Raw genomic sequence first — 19,019 nt, 5'->3', positions numbered from 1 at the left:
GCTTATGGTGAGTGGGGAGTGGCCCAAAGTGACCAATGATAATCTTGCAAACAAGTTAGTAAAATGTGGGCTAGACAATGCCGCTGTTAGGTGGATTTGTAACTGGTTGACCAACCAAACCCAGTGGCTCATCTTCATCCTGGAGAGAATTGACTGGTTGGGTGCCGCACGGTTCTGCCCTGGGCCCAGTGCTATTCAATATTTCTATCAATGACTTGGATGATGGACTAGAGGCCATCCTAATGAAATTTACAGCTGACACAAAATTAAAAGGGATAGCTAATACCCCAAAGCACAGGGTCAGAATTCAAAAGGACCTGGTCAGATTAGGCAGCTGGGCCCAAAACTAACAAAATGAACTTCAACAGGGAGATATAATGAAATGCACGGCTATAAGATGGGTGACACCTGGCTTGACAACAGTACATATGAAAGGGATCTGGGAGTCTTAATAGACCAGAAGCTGAGTCAGCAGTGTGATGCGGCAACTAAGAAAGCCAATGCAATTCTGGGCTGCATCAATAAGAGTATAATGTCTAGACCAAAGGATGTCACAGTACCACTCTATTCTGCATGGGTCAGACCTCACCTGGAATACTGTGTCCAGTTCTGGGCACTGCAATTCAAGAAGGATATTGACAAGCTGGAGCGGGTCCAGAGAACGATGACCAGAATCATAAAAGGTCTGGAATCCATGCCCTACAACAGGGGTCTGCAACCTGTGGCTCTCCAGATTTGCCATGTTGGCAGAGGCTGATGGGAATTGTAGTCCATGAACATCTGGAGAGCCACAGGTTGCAGACCCCTGCCCTACAAGGAGAGACTTAGGGAGCTGGGGATGTTTAGTCTGGAGAAGAGAGGTTAAGAGGTGACATGATAGCCATGTTTCAATATTTGAAGGGATGCCATGGTGAAGAGGGAGCAAGCTTGTTTTCTGCTGCTCCAGAGACTAGGACAAGGAGTCGTGAATTCAAGGCACAGGAAAGGAGATCCCATCTAAACATTAGGAAGAACTTCCTGAGGGTTGTTTGAAAGTGGCATCTGCTGCCTCCGAGTGTGGTGGAGTCGCCTTTGGGTGGTTTCTAAACAAAGTCTGGTTGGCCTTCTTTCTGGAGTGCTTTGACTGTGTGTTCCTGCATAGCAGAGGGTAGGACTGGATGGCCCTTGTGGTCTCTTCCAACTTGATGATTCCATGAAAAGTAAAACATTTCCCAGTACATACATCATAACATATTAACAATAAAAGGTTTTAAGAAAATATCAGAACGTTAAACAGCAGTTTGGGAGGCTGCTGTCCTTGAAACCACAAATCCTACAAGTTGACCTTTCAACCAGTATTTTACATGTGAGGCCACAACTGTTCTTCTGTTGCGTTGCTGAGTCCTGTGCTACCAGCATGGGGGTGTGCTGTGATAGTGGCTCCACTCTGAATGTCTGATGTGGATGTCAGAGGGGCTGTGGCTCAGGGGTAGAGCATCTCCCTGCCATTCAGAAGGCCCCGGGTTCAATCCCCAGCACCTCCAGTTAAAACATCGGGCAGGAGGTTATGGGAAAGACCTCAGCCTGAAGCCCTGGAGAGCTGCTGCCGGCCCGAGTGGACAATACTGAGTTCGATGGACCCGTGGTCTGAGTCAGTGTACGCAGCTTCGTGTGTGTTTATGTATGAAGCACATGGGGGAAGGTGTGTAGTTAGTGCAGGGGTCTGCAACCTGCGGCTCTCCAGATGTTCATGGACTACAATTCCCATCAGCCCCTGCCAGCATGGCCATGGGAATTGTAGTCCATGGGAATTGTAGTCCATGAACAGGAGCAGCAGTGGCGTAGTGGCTAAGAGCAGGTGCACTCTGATCTGGAGGAACCGGGTTTGATTCCCAGCTCTGCCGCTTGAGTTGTGGCGGCTGATCTGGGGAATTCAGATTAGCCTGTGCACTCCCACACACGCCAGCTGGGTGACCTTGGGCTAGTCACAGCTTCTCGGAGCTCTCTCAGCCCCACCTACCTCACAGGGTGTTTGTTGTGAGGGGGGAAGGGCAAGGAGATTGTCAGCCCTTGTTGCTGCTGCCAGTCTGAGCAGACAATACTGACCTCGAGGGATCCAGGGTCATCATCCCTCGGAGGCAGCTTCACGTGTTCAGGTGTCTGCAGCTGCTATCCTGGTGCAAAGTCAGAGTCAGAGAGAGCAAAGTGACACGGCAGCCGTAGCAGCTGGGAGGAGGGTAATGGCAGACGTCTCAGTATCTGATGCACCGTTCCAGAATTGGGCAGGGGTGAGGGGCATTTTGGGCCATTCAAGCAAGACACAGGGCCTTCGCTCGGGAGGGGGGCAGCATGTGTTGGGCACCCCCCTGTTCACCTGTTGCCAAGCCAAGTCTCCAGCCAAGTCCCGTCTGAAAAGTCCTTCCCCCTTCCCCCTTTTCGTTGTAAAACTGGTGAATAGAATCCCGGTTCTTTATGCCGGGTCTGCCAAGGAGTCGTCTCTTCTCAGCGTCCTGGATATGGAGCTGCCAACTGGGGGTGTTTTTGAAGTGGACCCATCCAAACTTCTCCAGCCAGAAGAGTTGGCTCTCTCTGCAAGACGTCGGTCATTGTCACAGCAAGTTGCCAGCAGGGGAATTTGTGTGTGTGTGTCTTTGTGCAGAGATTGTGTGTGTGTGTGTGGGGGTGGGAGGGGATAAATTTCCAGTTAAAAACATCTATTATTATTTTATACTTTAAAAACCATGTTCTGTTGAGGGGTATCTGCAGTTTATTTAAATATAGCCATGGGTTCTTCAAACATACTCGAGGAGCAGCACTGTTTCCTTAGCAAGGCTCTTCTCTTAACACAAATCTTTGCTTAAGGGAAAAAAAATGAGTCTGAAAATATACCTGAAAAGAAAAGGACCACCTGCGGGCCGGCATACATGAAGCAAGAAAGTTAGCCTACAGTTTGGTAGTGGTTTTCCATGTACTCTTGGTTTGGGTTTTTTTTTTTTTAAAGGATTGGAAAATGAGAAGAACTTTCGGGCCAGGATTTTGAACCTTGCACTGGGAGGGAGGGATAAGTCCGCTGTTCAAGACAATGAAATCGATGTTTTTACTGGAGGGAAAACGTTGCTTTGAATCTAGGTTGGTTGTCCTTGGAATGACAATGAAGGTGGGTGTGAGCTGAAAGCTGAACGCCAGTTTTGGACAGAGCGGGAGCTTTTTTGGCCACCCCCGGTTTGTGTCCCTCGTTCAGCCTGTAGTTTGGCTCTGGAGGTCGGGGGGGGGGGGGGTTTCCACTTTTAATTAGGGGGCAAGGCAAAATTGAGTTCATTACGTTTGTTATAAGGCTGTGCCCCACCCCCCACCCCCATTGTGCAGCAAAATACTCGGGGCTGAAGATTTAGTCCAAGAGGTGGAGTGTGTATGAGAAAAGTTCCCTGTTCTCTTAGTGTTACAGTAATTCCGGTTTCTGAGCATCACTTCTTCTTTGGACTTTTTGCAGTAGCATCTCCCCTGTCACAGTGCAGCCCTCAGATAATGGTGTTTTATATCCCCACCACTATCACAACCAACCTTTTGCATAGTATAAGAGAGTCTTCCTAGAACTGATGTCTTCATGGGGTTCAAGGGTATGATGTTCTATTAGGGTTTCCAGGAGATTTGTGTGTGTGTGTGGGGGTGGGGGGATAAGAACATAAGAAAGAGCCTGCTGGATCAGACCAGAGTTCATCTAGTCCAGCACTTTGCTACTCACAGTGGCCCACTGGGTGCCTTTGGGAGCTCACATGCAGGATGTGAAAGCAATGGCCTTCTGCTGTTGCTGCTGCTCCCGAGCACCTGGTCTGTTAAGGCATTTGCAATCTCAGATCAGGGAGGATCAAGATTGGTAGCCATAGTTCAACTTCTCCTCCATCAATCTGTCCAAGCCCCTCTTGAAGCTATCCAGCTTAGTGGCCATCACCACCTCCTGTGGCAGCATATTCCAAACACCGATCACACGTTGCATGAAGAAATGTTTGCTTTTATTAATCCTAATTCTTCCCCCCAGCATTTTCAATGTATGCCCCCTGGTTTTAGTATGGTGAGAAAGAGAGAAAAATTTCTCTCTGTTAACATTTTCTACCCCATGCATAATTTTATAGGCTTCAATCATATCCCCCCTCAGACATCTCCTCTGAGCAGCAGTGGCGTAGTGGTTAAGAGCAGGTGCATTCCAATCTGGAGGAACCGGGTTTGATTCCCCGCTCTGCCGCTTGAGCTGTGGAGGCTTATCTGGGGAATTCAGATTAGCCTGTGCACTCCCAACACACGCCAGCTGGGTGACCTTGGGATAGTCACAGTTCTTCTGAGCTCTCTCAGTCCCACCCACCTCACAGGGTGTTTATTGTGAATCTCCAAGTGGATATTTTTATAATGTCCTAAAGATTTTATATTTATGCTGTCTAGAATCTACCTATGTCACTTCTGGAAAAACTGGGTTTTCGTATACAGTTTCTGGCAATTCCTAGAACTACCATATGACATTATTGGGTTTTCTTGGAACTGGCATACTGATATTTAAGGTTTAGTGGTCCTTTTTCTTTTATGTACACTGAGAGCATATGCACCGGAGACAAATTCCTTGTGTGTCCAATCACACTTGGCCAATAAAGATTCTATTCTATTCTATTCTATTCTATTCTATTCTATTCTATTCTATTCTATTCTATTCTATTCTATTCTATTCTATTCTAGTTCCTGCCCATCCAGATTACCTGATTAGATGGATCCCGACCAGGCCTTCTCTTACGACAACGGGAGACTGGAGGGGGTCCCCCCACCTTGATTTTCACACGTGCGCCTGATTTTGCCGGATGTAGTTGCTCGGGGGAGGGGGCTTGTATAAAAATACATTCCAGGTGATGACTAAGGAGCTGTTGGTCAACAGTGCCAAATCAGGGAAGGTGATGTTCCTTGTTCTAGAGGGGAGTTGCATTTCCCTTGAAGGAGCAGGTTTGCCTCTTGGACATGTTTTTAGATCCAAGTATACCAATATGGGGCTCAGCTCTGGGGAGTGCAGCATCATTAACCTGGAAAGCAAGATCTGGCTATGGGTATCTGACTATATCCTGTCTGGACTACGGCAGCATAGATTGTGCGGGGCTGTTTTTGAAGACTGCCAGTTGGAATACGTGATTAGGAATGTGTCTTGTAAGTTTTGATGAAGTTCCACTGGCTTCCCATTTATTTCCAGGCATCACTGAAAATTGCTTGTTCTTCCTTCTGTAGCCCTAAACATTTTGAGAGTCGGCCTCTACCACATGAACACAACCCATAATTAGAAACTTCAGCGGAGGCCTGCGTCTCATCATCTGCATCAAGGCAGTTGGCTACTAAGGGAAGAGCCTGCAAATTTTATTTAGCAAAAAGAAAGTTGGATACAAAACTTTGCGTGTTCTTCTTTATTTCTATACACAAAACATATGGGCGCTGTCAAACTGAATACACCATTCCAGTTAGGATAACTGGCTTATTCACTTATCAAACTTTACCATGCAATATACCAGTTACTGTACACATTCCTTTCATTTCACCAACCACTCTTTATTGGGAATTATGTTCCTTTTCCAAGGCCTCTGTAAGCTGCTTGCCTCTAGTTGTATGTGGATAACAGCTTCCACAGGCTGAGGGAAGATTGGAAGGTTGCTGAACTAAAATTCTATGACTTCAGAAGCAGAGGTGGGATCCAGCAGGTTCTCACCAGTTCCCAAGAGTGGGTTACTAATTATTTGTGTGTGCCGAGAGGGGGTTACTAATTGGGTCCGCTTTTCCATTAGAAATTCCATTAGGTCCAAAAATCATCAAGTCCTGTTGTTTCCTATGTTGCTGGTTAGCGAAGGTAGAAAACGGGATAATTCTCCCTGTTGGGCTGTTTCAAAAACATGTTTTAGTAATATGGTAAAGTTCCTTGTTTAAGGAAAGTATCCTTCTTTTGATTTCTAGAAACAAAATGAAGTATTTGAAAGTATTAAGTATTTGACAGGCAGTCAATTAGAGGAGTTGTTTCTGTTGGCAGTAGACGATAGGACTTGCTATAATGAGTTTAAATTATGGACAGAAAGATACCAGCTGGAAATTAGGAACTTTTTTTTACAGTAAGAGTTTTTTACAGTAAAAGAGAAATTATTAATGCCCCGCCCCCGTTGTGCCTGCCCCCGTCGTGCCCCGCCCCATTGGCGCTACGCCACTGTTTGAATCCCACCACCATGGGAACCTGTTACTAAAATTTTTGGATCCCACCACTGTTCAGAAGTATACCCTTCTCAGAGTTTTCCTGTTCTCTTTTCTTTTGGGCTTTAAACCTTCTTTTCATCACTTTGCATTTTTTCAGTTTAGGCACTGATGTACTGAGATGTTTGTTTTCCTCTCTTTTTTGCCTGCTCAGATAATTGTGATGACATCTCTTAGAGTATATTGCTGTTGGAATGTGTCTGTTGGAAATGTTCATTCTCTGAGAAGAAATGATTTTCAAGCAGACAACTGTTGTTGGCGGAATATAAAGTGCTTATGGACTGTGGTAGCTGTAGTTAAGCTGTCTAGCGAGGACTAATTTTACATAGGTTATGACGTTTAAAAGGCATTCTTGAGTATCTTTGGAAAGAAAAGTCTACGGGCGTTTTCCCACCTACCTCGCCTCTGCTTTGCTATGCGCTTCTCTCAGCGCGCGTCCTTCCAGGCGCGCGCCCCGGCTTCCCCACGACTCAGCGCTCTGCGCGGGGTTATCAAAAGGTGCTGTTGCAAAGAGCGCCTGGAAAAACGCACGCTGAGGAGGCGCAACAGCAGCAGCGTCGGGGCGGCTGCGTTGTCGCCGCCCCTGTAGTGGGGAGGTGCGGGGGACCCCGCGCTACTTGCGCGCAGCAAAAGGTAAGTGGGAAAACGCCCTACGTAATTCAACAGCAAGCATTTAGGAGAAAAAGGTCACTCTTTGCCTGTTCCTTGAGAAACAGCTCTAGAAAACATTTCCCATTATCCTTTGGCTCTATTACCTCTCCATAACATATGTGTAAAATTTGCCTTCGCACCCCGAAAAATCCAGTAATGACCTCTACGGTGTTCCAGGTGCCAGCTAAAAATCTTATTTCCTCATTTAGCAAGGTTGAATCTGTCTCGTCTTATGGATCATTGTTCTGGTGTTTTGGATTGATTTTCAAACTATTGCAAATATGCCTTGTGTTTTTATTGTGGCCTGCTTTGAGTTCTTCATGAGAAAAACCATGCTGGAATAAATAAGTAAATGCCTTCTTCATTTCCTCCCTTCATAGATTACTTACGAACTGAACCGGATTTCCTTGAAGAACTGGTGTTTGGAAATGGAGATACCATTGAGCTTCCTTGTAACGTTCCTGGGTCTTCTGTGTCTGTCTCCTGGTATAAAGATGGCATTGTGATATCGCCTACTAACCGAACTCATGTTGGTCAGAAACTGTTGAGGATTATCAATGTGTCCTACGATGACGCAGGCCTGTATAGTTGTAAGATGAGGCACTCCCTTGAAATGCTGAGGAACTTCACAGTTAGGGTAACTGGTAAGTCCCACGAGAATTACATTTATTGTTTCTTCACTGTTATCTGTGTTGTTGTAAAAATCTAATCAATGACCCCCATCCGCCCTCGCCTGGTTGTCTACCAATATGTTTCCTAGTGCTCACTTCCTTTTTCAGGAAACCAAAAAGCCAATCCTCCACCGCTTTAGAACGGGACATTCCTTCAAGAGAGTCGTCAACTCTGTATCCACATGAGGGCCCATTGGAAAATGGTTGTCTGCATCATAAAAGGATGCTTGGCTTGGCTTGGCTCCTTCTCGTATTTTGTGATTGGTCCCAGCACTCATGGCAGCCATTTTGTGGTGACACTCCTTCACCATTTAATTCACAAGCGTGCCCTCTTTCCATGTCAAAATGTGCTCAGAACTAAACTTGGCTTGGAAATTAGATAACTTTAATCAATATTTTTGTTACTGGTCAACAGGAGTTCATGTAGTAACAAGTTAAGCACGGGTTGTGAGGGGAGTAAATTTAGGAAAGCTACCCCCACACAAAGCAGGGCAGCTGTGTGAGACACCTGAGTTTAGGGTAGGGTTGTCAGCTTCCAGGTGGAGCCTGGATACCACCCAGAATGGTGGCATCCATTTTGTATAAGGATACCACCCTTACCAGCAGCCTGGACAAAACTCCATGGGTCTTGCTTGTGAGGATTTGATGAAGTCACTTCTGGTGCACACATGCAGCAGGTGGGGGGGGGGGATTGTACTAGAACCGTGGTGGCGAACCTTTGGCACTCCAGATGTTATGGACTACAATTCCCATCAACCCCTGCCAGCATGGCCAATTGGCCGTGCTGGCAGGGGCTGATGGGAATTGTAGTCCATAACGTCTGGAGTGCCAAAGGTTTGCCATCACTGTACTAGAAGGCCAGCAAATAGGAAAGAGGCTGTGGCTGCCTTGAAATCTCTCTTGTTTAGCAAGATTTTCAAATAGGCCTGGGCGTTTTCTGGACGGACAAAACATCTGGGCGTTTTCTGGACGGAAAACCGGGATCATGCATACTGGGATGTTTCCATCTCAGTTCCTCCCTCCGCACGGCAGCCCAGCAGCACGTTCAGGCCTGAGGAACAACTCCAGGTGATTACGCATGGCCCCCAGTTTACTTTCATTTTCCTTGCTGGCGATGCCGCGCATGCGCGAACTGTCCAGTTTTTCCAGCATTCTGATTGGCTGCAGCCTGCGAGGTGGGAAAAATAAACCGGCCTGTCTCCCGCAGTGTTTGCATGGGCATGGGATCGGCGCGCACTTTTTAAAAAAACCCGCCAATTTTATCATTTTTTGAAAGGTGATAAGGCATATCTCGTGAGGTGGGCCCGATTTAGGCCCGGAAGTCATGTGCAGTGGTGGGATCCAAAAATTTTAGTAACAGGTTCCCTCACCAGCCCCCCCTCAGCAAAGGGGGCAGAGGCGTACCTAGGCAAACCTGAGCCCTGGGCAAAACCTGAGTTGGATCCCCCCCACATTGGCAGCCACCCCACCACGACCCCCAAATTTTTTTTGCACCAGGTCATTTCTAAATCATCATCACATCATCTAAATCATCATCACCCAACTCACAAATCTGAACACAGCAATGGTGAAACACACAGGTTCTTTGATAGAGACTGGTGAGATAAAAGGTACGAAAGGCTGAGAATCCATGAATTGCAGTACCTGGAAGGGATTAACCCAGTTCAGGGAGTTACATTATTAGTCGCAATTGCTATATGGAACCTTCACGTTCAAAGGCAGGATGCCTCTCGGGGAGGCGAGGGTGTGGAGATGGAAAAGCGGACCCAAATAGTAACCCCCTCTCGGCACACACAAATAATTAGTAACCCACTCTCGGGAACTGGTGAGAACCTGCTGGATCCCACCTCTGGTCATGCGTAATTCATGGCCAAACCGGGATGGTTCACTTCCTTATCCCAGGATATATTAGCCATGGGGAAAACGCTCTGCGCTCCCTGATTCATTCTTATGCTTGATAAGCCTGTGCCGACCCAGGTGGCTTTTTCTTGGACACAGCAGAGACCAAACGTCTCCAGAGCGATCAGAGCATGACGGCTAAAGTATCAGAGTGGAATCTGTGAGACCCAAGTTCAGATTCCTTCTTCTGCCGTGGAAGTTCGCTGGGTCAAACACGCTCAGCCTAAGCTACCTTACAGACTTGTTGTGAGAATGAATGAAGGAGAGAAGAGCAGCAGGGTATAAATAAAGCCAATGAATAATAGCCAAAGTTCAGGAGAATAATTTTTAATCTTAGAGAATATAGTAGGCTATTAATGCCTAAGTAAAGGTATATAATTGAGTAGCATCTGTGCTTTAGTATCCCCTGTTGAGGTCAAGGGAACTTAATTTCCAAATCAGTACATTTCAGATGGAAAAGTAAAGGCTCATCTGAAAATAGCTTTACAGAAATATCTTCTCTCTGTCCAGTGGCACCATAGCCCACCTAAATGTGGCAGCTACCAAGTGCAGTGGGCTCTAGTCCGGAGAACCAAGTTTGATTTCCCGCTCTTCTACATGAGTGGTGGACTCTTATCTGGTCAACTGGGTTTGATTCCCCACTCCTCCAGCTGAGCAGTGGACTCTAATCTGGTGAACCAGGTTTGTTTCCCCATTCCTCTATATGAAAGCTTCTGGGTTACCTTGGGCGAGTCACAGTTCTCTCCAAACTATCTCAGCCCCACTGACCTCACAAGGGGGTCTGTTTTGGGGAGAGGAAGGGAAGGAGTTTGTAAACTGCCTTGAGCCTCCTTGCAAGAGAGAAAGGTGGGGTATGAATCCAAACTCCTCCTCCTCTTCTTCTTCCTCTTCATCATCTTCTTGCCCTTGTAGTTCTGTAAACATTGTTTCTAGGGCCAAATCTGGATGGTGTACCAGGTGCTCTTCTCCCTCCTCCATACCTTTCTGGCACTTGAAAAGGTACAAGGGCAGGACAAGACCTCCTGGGACCATCCTGTACTGATCTGGATCGGCTCCTTGTGGCAGTTTTCAAAAAATGACAACGGTTTCTAAACAGTGTCACGTTTAGTTTGGCTCTCACATCATGCAGTGTAAAGCAAAATGGAGAAATGGACACCAAAAATAATATATCGCTGCATATTACATGTCTTCAGTACCCAGCCCTGGTCTGGAATGTTGTGTTCATTTGTGGTTACTAAAGAAATCTGAATTTTAGGCACTTCATAAGAGAAGAAGAAAATTCAGAGATGGAACAGCAAAAATACCTGAAGACATTTTCATGTTACAACAATATATTGAGTCCAGGTAGTTGCAGGGGAAATAAACAAGAACCTGCTTGTAGTTTCATTTGAAGTCCTGCTGGAATTGAACGTGTTTGGCCCTTGGCAAGATGAAAAATAGACTATGAAAATTCCCTTCTGCCAAGTAGGGCTGTCGATTCTCTGAGCAAAATTATTTTAGCGGTGGGTTGCTTATGAGAAATCATCTGTGTAGCTTAGCCCAGTTTTTCTAAAAAGAAAATAAAATTATTAGAGCACGCTAAGTAAACTCAGTTGAAGTTTTAATATTTGTTTCCAAATCACTGTGCAACATTTCTTTGCCCTTGTAGGTGTATGGCTCAGTTCCCAAGCTATAGACTCTAGGATTGATTATACTGAATCAGATAAAGTAGTTATGCTTTTAAATTGTCAGGATTTTCATTGTTGCCTTACAGTGGCAAAGTTTTTGTCAGAAGTTTGTAAACTGAATGTATGACAAACGCGAAGTTTTTGACTATTCACTTTTTAACTGGAACTGTATTTTTATACTATTGTGTATATGCCAATAAAGGCTTATTGAATTGAGTATGGCTCCGTTGCTGTGAGCTGAGGTTGTTAGGGCTGTAGTAGGGTCCACAGGTTGAGGAATCCCTGGAGATGTTAGGGATGGAACTGAGGCAGAATTTGGGGAGGGGCTTCAGTGGGGTAGCATGAGATTGGGTCTGTGTCGTGGTGTGGACAGGCGGCCTCATTTTTCTTTCCTGTGCTTTTTTGCCTCCTGTCAATGTGACAAGATTGGTTATTGTGATGGCCTGGGCCCTTGTGGCAGTTTTTAACTGGCTGAATTCTCCAAAATGGTGTTGGGAGCTGGCAATCTTGCCGTTCTTTCACTGCAAGCAGCTCCTTTTGGCGCTTTCTGTGCAGACCTGGGAGACCACGATCAAGCCCCCGCTGTGCCGGGGATGCTTGCTGGATGACTGTGGGCTTGTCCTACATCATAGGGCTGTTGGGAAGGAAAAATGGAGGAGAAGAGAAAAAATGAGTCTATTTGGATCCCCACTGGGGAGACAAATGGGGTATAAATGAGAGAAATAAATAGTGAGGGCCAGTCAGAAGATGGCAGTTAGAGAACTATTCTTCGCACACAGAAGCATATGGAATGAGGAGGTCTTTGAGACATGTTCTTCCAAAGCCATGATAGATTTCAAGATCATAACTAGTCCCTGGAATGGGACTTTGAATGAAACTGGTGGCCATTGTAGCTTAGATTTGATTCGATTTCGAATACCTTTAATGGCATATAAATAGTTTAAGATTAACTTAGAAAGATAATAACAGCCTTTACAACTTTACAACTTCTGAAGAGTTAAAATAACACCATTTAAAAATTTAGCCACCGCTTCCAACAGCTCGTAGTTGTGGCTGTTTAAAAGATATATAACCTTCTGTTTATCTGTAATGCCTTCACTTCCATGCAGGAAGGGGATGATGTGCTTCTTCCTACCTATCTCATAAAAAGGACAATTCAACAGCATATGAGATACTGTTTCCACAGAACCCATGCCACACGGGCATGTAGCTTAGATTCATAGCTTCTAATACCCTCTGTGATGCTTTAAGTATGGTAGGAAGAGGACTGGCCAAGCTATGGAAAGGTCGTGTGATGAGCTGATAGGTAAGGGGAAAGAAATATCAATCAATCAATCAATCAATCAATCAAAACCTTTATTGGCATTGAAAAAAGGACAACATAATTTTATCGCCATAAAAATCAGTTAATTAATAAGCACCACAATTATCCCGAAAAACTATTTTGGAAGACTCGACAGCTAAAAATTCCGCCACTTTTGCATAGCATCAGAATTATTATCAGCCAAAAGAAATGTAATACTGTGATCCTCCAATCTTGTTGGGGCTTGCAGAAGGGGATAAAATCAATGGAGCGTGAGCGTGCAGTGGCTGAGCACGTGGCTGAGCGTGCAGTGGACGGGGAGAGAGGGGTAGCTTCAGGTTCTAGAAGTCAGCAACAGCCAAAAGTGTTTCTTCTTGAGGAATAGTCACATATCCTCCAGTAATCATTGCAGATGGGAAGATATTCAGTCTGGCTTGCATGAAGTCTCAATGCCCAGAGAAGATTGTTAAGGGTTGAAATACTGGGCCACTTTTATTTATTTATTTTTTATTTTTATTTATTTTTTCAACTTATACACCGCCCAATCCCCGAAGGGCTCTGGGCAGTGAACAACATAACATTCAAAGACAGATAAACATAAAAATCAAATATAAGTTAATCTCTAAATAATATACCGTATATACCGGTGTATAAGATGACTGGGCGTATAAGCCGACAACCCCCCCCCCCCACTTTTCCAGTTAAAATATAGAGTTTGGGATATACTCGCCATATAAGAGTACCCGGCGTATAAGACGACCCCACACTTTACAGATGATTTCCCAGGGTTCAAAAGTAGTCTTATACGCCAGTATATACAGTAAATTAAAATGCAGCAATTAATACATAACATAACAATGCCCACAATATCCCTCTTAAACCCTCCCGAGAGGAGAAAAGAAAGGGTGGGTCCAACAGATGGTAATGGACCCTAATTCCATAAAAATGGAAGGGGGGGCACTTTCAGCGGCTGGACACTCCAAAAGCCCAGCGGAATAACTCCGTCTTGCAGGCCCTGTGGAAATCACCAAGATCCCACAGGGCCCGAACAGCTGGAGGAAGAGTGTTCCACCAGGCAGGGGCCAGGGCTGTAAAGGCCCTGGCCCATGTGGAGGCCAGCCGCATCATCGAGGGGCCAGGGACTGTCAGTAAATTGGCCATAGGGAGAAGATCCTATTCCCTCCAGCACCAAATATCTGTTTTTTGGTGTCCCAGATTAAGAAATAAATGGAAAGCATGACTCGGTGCTGGCGGAAAGGAAGCAGCGAAAACCGAGGGTCTGCAGTTCTGGGTTGGGAACTTCCTAGAGATTTTGGGGGGCGGCCTGCAGAGGATAGCATTTGGATAAAGTGGGGGACCTCAGTGGAACATAACCCCATAGAGTCCACCTTCCGAATCAGCGGAACTGAGCTCTGTCATCCGGAAATCACTCTTAATTCCAGGTTAACCTCCAGACCCCACCTGGAGGGTGGCAACCTGATGGATGACTCCACCTGTGCACTTGCTTCTCTTTTTTCCATCCCCCCTCTTGCAATGTTTCACAGGTCTCAGGTCAGGCAGGCTGTTCCTCCTGAGCACAATATAACAGTGTGCCTTGGAGTGGAATAAACTCTAGGGACCATGTTTCTCCTGGTGGTTGAGCTGTGCTGTCAAGCGAGAGAGATCACCCTGCCCAGGAACATTCTGCCGAGTGATCTTTTAATCCGGGCCTGCTGGCTGATTGCTGCCTTCACCACTGCAGATGGGGCTTCGCAAACCAGCACACGCCGAGATGACTTCATTGGAATGACAGGGAGGGCCGCATCTGCACGGGGGAAACCAGAGAAGGCAGGGAGGCGCCCAGGCATTGATGCGCAGCGGCGACATCCGAGCAGGCCAGGGCCTGTCGGAGCAGTTTAATCTCTGTAACACCAAAGCAAACGTCCAGATGTGGGAGTGGGTTTCGAGCCTCCCGAGCAGGCCTGTCTCCAGTGGAGACCCTCCTCCGGCTGCCTTTTCTTCAGGGAGTGGGAGGGTCCCGAACGTGGAAACCTCTTTGATAGTGAGCCTTTGGAGCCCCCTGTGTTTACTCAAGCTTTTGAGGTTTTCATTCTATGTATGGATTTGTATGCCTTGCTTGTTTTAAGGTTTTTTTTAATCTATACTTGCACAAACATGTGCCCTGATTTAGATAGGCCAGCGTAGCTTGATCTTGTCAGATCTCAGAAGTTAATCAGGGTCGGCCTGAGTTAGAACTTGGAGGGGAGACCACCGAGGAGGTCCGCTTTGCAGAGGCAGGCAATGGCAAACTACCTGTGAACATCTCTTGCCTTGAAAACCCCTTTGGGGTTGCTGTAACTTGGCTGTGGCTTGACAACCCTTAATTATTTCCCCTGACTTTGCTGACCCAGGGCCTTTCCCCACTTACCTAAACCCTGAGCTACTTGAGGAGAGCAGCGTGGGGTCCCCCGGCACTCCCCACTACAGGGGTGGCGACAACGCAGCTGCCCTGACGCTGCCGCTGTCGCGCCCCCTCAGCGCGTGTCATTCCTGGCGCTCTTCCAAACGGCGCCTTTTGATGAAGCAGAGCGCGGGGTCGTGGGGAAGCCCGGGCACGCGCCAGAAATGACGCTCGCTGAGAGCAATGCAAGGCATACGGGGGGTCGTGGCAAGTGGGGAAACGCCCCCAGTCTTATCTGACCTCTAGATGATACGAAATTCACTACAGCCACTCAGTATCCCTGGTTGCCATTTTGTGAGAATTAGCTAACAGGTATTTCCTTGCTTCCTTATATACAACAGGAAACCTGTTGATTATTGTTACTTTTTATTGTTATTGTTACTTTTTATTGTTACCTGTAGATTATTGTTACTTTTTAATATGGAACTGTATTTGTATGTACCAGAAAATATGTGTTCTTCGCACAAAATGGCGACTTCACATATAAAGAGAAATATGCTGAGCACACTCTCTCCCAGTACGCATCCAAAATTACGACGACTCGGAAAGGGCTTCATTAAATTGCAGTCAGTTTGCATGAATCGCGTTATCATTGCAGCGATGAGCTCAAGAGTTTCCACAACATGTAACTTCCTTTTTTCCATCCCTCCACTTCTCTCCAGATCCTCCATCATCGGGCGATGATGAAGATGATGATGATGAATCTGAAGACAGAGGTAAATACCTGGGCTTGGTGACACTTGTGCTGTTGTCCATCAGCAGCGCTCATAGCAAATGAAACCTGGATTTAATACACAAGATTTTCACTTTTTGAAAAAAAAAATGTAGATTATTACCTTAGGGCCACGGTGGTGAACCTATGGCACTCCAGATGTTCATGGTCTACAATTCCAATTGGCCATGGTGGCAGGGGCTGATGGGAATTGTAGTCCATGAACATCTGGAGTGCCATAGGTTCGCCACCACTGCCTTAGGGTTTAGAATACCTTGTTAGGATTTGGGGGGAAATGACATCTGGTTGTTCTGTAAGTGTAAGGATAGTACTGAAGGACATTTCAAGCATTTTTTGGGGTGGTTCACTTTGCGAAAAAGTTAGCTTGGAGTTGTCTCCGGAGGATCGTGGGAGCCCTTCATTTTTCCAGCTGCGAAAGCCTTCGACGATACGTATTTTGTTATAGATTTCACAGTTTTCAGCTGAACCTCTGAGGCTCCTGGTATTGTTGTGGCTGAGTTCTCCTCTCTCCCTGCTTTTTGTTGAGTATTTGATTGGGGGTGGAGGACGTGGCCTACAGTAGCCGTTTGGTTATGGTGACTAGACGTCCCGCTTTTGGTGGGACAGTCTCGCCTTAAAACAATTTGTCCCGCGTCCCGTGGGTTTTTTGAACCATCCCGATTTTTGCACTGCCTTCTGGGGCGCTCCCCGGTTTCCCGCCCTGTCACAGGTAATCAGATCAGCTTTCGCATGTGCAACTTTGGATCGGATGCTCACCCCATCGTTTCTGTGTGGTCTCCTTGAGGGATGTTGGCACTGGTCCAGTTTGTCAAGGGGTATTCCTAATCCTGATTGAGATACAGAATTTTGGGCCCTTCTCTCAGTTACCTAGTTTGCTGCAGGTCACTCCAACTTCCCCTTGCCCTCACTTGGGGACATGCTCACTTCTCTGCTGTGATGGCAGCACTCACATAATTTTCTCTTGGCTATTCTCTGGCCTGGGTTTCTTGTGAATTCCTTTCACATAACTTTATTTCTGCATGTTAGCTGTACTGATCATTGGGCGTTTCTTCTCACCCTTGTGGAAAAGCTGAAGAGGAAATGGATGATCCAGCATCAGATGGATCATATCAAGAGAGGGTGTCTTGACCAGAGGTGGGATCCAGCAGGTTCTCACAGGTTCCCGAGAGTAGGTTACTAATTATTTGTGTGTGCCGAGAGGGGGTTACTAATTGGTGATTTTGCCACGTGATTTTTGCCTTAGTTACGCCCCTCCTCTCAGCAGTAGCGCGCAGAGCTTGAAGCAGTCTAGCAGGAGGTGCACCGGTGTGCGTGGCAGCCTGCGCCTGCGTGCATTCGTTTCCCGCCCAAGGACCGGCGCAGCGGCTGCGTCCTTGCCACAGCCCCGCCCAGGAATGCCCCGCCCCCAGAATGCCCGGCCACGCCCCCGTTGTGCCCCGCCCAGCCCATTGACGCTACGCCACAGTTTGAATCCCACCACCATGGGAACCTGTTACTAAAATTTTTGGATCTCACCACTGGTCTTGACCCTCAGTTCACAAGACCTTGCAGGAATCTCAATGAATAGGACAATGGTGGCGAACCTTTGGCACTCCAGATGTTATGGACTACAATTCCTATCAGCCCCTTCCAGCATGGCCAATTGGCCATGCTGGCAGGGGCTGATGGGAATTGTAGTCCATAACATCTGGAGTGCCAAAGGTTCGCCACCACTGGAATAGGACCTTTTGGATGTTATTAATAGGGTCGCCATAAGTCAGAAGTGACTTGCTTTGACATGTAGCACACACACCCCTTCTGGAAGATTGTCTTCTAATTTATGATCTTCTGGCCCTCTGGTTAGGGTTTGCTATCCTCCAGGTGATGGCTGGAGATCTCCTAGGATCACAACTGATCTCCTGGTGACAAAGACTTGCTCCCCTAGGACCTAGAGAAAATGGCCACTTTGGAAAGTGGACTCTGTGGCATTATAGTCCACTGAAGTCCTTCCCCTCTCCAAACCTTGTCCCCCCCCCAGGATCTACTCCCAAAATCTTCCAACCCAGAGCGGACAACCATGCTTGGAGCAGGAAACCACCTCCTGCTGGCAGTGGAGAGGAACTGAGAGAAGTCTTTCCAATCATTCTAGATATTCTCCTAGACTTGAAGCTGAACGAACAAGAGTTTCCATTTCCCCTCATCTTTGTTGTACTGGAAACAGTTCAGTTCTTCCGGACCTTCTTCCAGGGCTAGCCTGGCTCAAAAGGGTCTCGCTGGCCATCTGGCTCAGTGGGGCTATTGTACTTACTTTCCCTTTGGCAGGAGGCCAGCCCGAGCCTTGAAAGCGTCACATTTCTTCCTTTAAGCAGAGACAGTTGTGTGTGCTAAAGAACATAAAAAGAGCCTTTTTTTCAATCAGTCCATTTCATTATTGCGATGAGAGATCATCCCACAAAAATGCAGCCGATAGAGAGAGCAACGCATCAGAGAAAACATGCCCACCGTCAAATTTCCATAGTCTTGTGAATCTAACGTCCATGATCAGTGCAGAGTTAAGAAAAAAGTTTAACCAAATGCTTTCTTATTAAGTAGACTGAACAAGGATCTAACAAGAGAAGGGATGCTTAAAATGTCTCAGCTCTGTCTAGAAAATTGCACAAGATTGGGGCGAAGAAGCCTTTTTAAATGTGAGGGGAGTCTGTTGCTGGATATTTCAACTTTATTAAATAGTTTAGCTGGATCATATGCATTCAAATAACATGTGTGTTCATAGTTGCCTGAAGTCGCTGCTGTTTGAGCTGATCCAAGAGAAAAAGCAAAATTTGACTTGGAAGTAATGGGATGATAGAGGTGGAGGCTAAACACAGAATGAAAACCTGACACCTCTAACAATATCACAGGCATGCAAATAACTTCACAGAATTAGCTTGGGTCAGTCAAATAATCTAATTACCATTCTGTTTTCTGATTCTGGCTCAAAGAAGAAGAAGAGTTTGGATTTATACCCCCTTTCTCTCCTGTAAGGAGACTCCAAGGGGCCTACAAACTCCTTCCCTTTCTCTCCCCTCAACAGACACCTTGTGAGGTTGGTGGGGCTGAGAGAGTTTGGAGAGAACTGTGACTGGCCCAGGATCACCCAGCAGGAATGTAGGAGTGGGGAAACAAACCTGGTTGACCAGATAAGAGTCCACCACTCATGTAGAGGAGTGGGGAATCAAACTTGGTTCTTCAGATTAGAGTCCACATGCTCTTAACCACTACACCACACTGGCTCTCCAAACAGAACAAAACCAGATTTGAAATAAACCACTGATCTAAAATATATGTTGCGTACATTTCTGTGAACGAAATGTCTCCCTGTCTCTTCAGTTGGGAAGACTAGGTGTTATGGTGATGACAGCGAACATGCACAAGCTTTTTATCGCAAATGGTGATTAGA

At 46.4% G+C, this 19,019-nt stretch overlaps 1 protein-coding gene across 1 annotated transcript in view; it reads left to right on the top strand.

The window, feature by feature from the left end:
- Positions 1–19,019, top strand: part of LOC125437836 (fibroblast growth factor receptor 3-like) — a 116,190-nt gene that overhangs the window by 39,604 nt on the left and 57,567 nt on the right. The window contains exons 2-3 of the mRNA XM_048505849.1: positions 7,269–7,532; positions 15,531–15,584. Of these exons, the coding sequence (XP_048361806.1) occupies positions 7,269–7,532; positions 15,531–15,584 (318 nt within the window). The remainder of the gene's footprint in view (positions 1–7,268; positions 7,533–15,530; positions 15,585–19,019) is intronic.

This window comes from Sphaerodactylus townsendi, linkage group LG08, assembly GCF_021028975.2.
Source record: "Sphaerodactylus townsendi isolate TG3544 linkage group LG08, MPM_Stown_v2.3, whole genome shotgun sequence".
In the NCBI taxonomy this organism is placed as follows: domain Eukaryota; kingdom Metazoa; phylum Chordata; class Lepidosauria; order Squamata; family Sphaerodactylidae; genus Sphaerodactylus; species Sphaerodactylus townsendi.
This window is presented reverse-complemented; position numbering and strand designations above follow the sequence as displayed.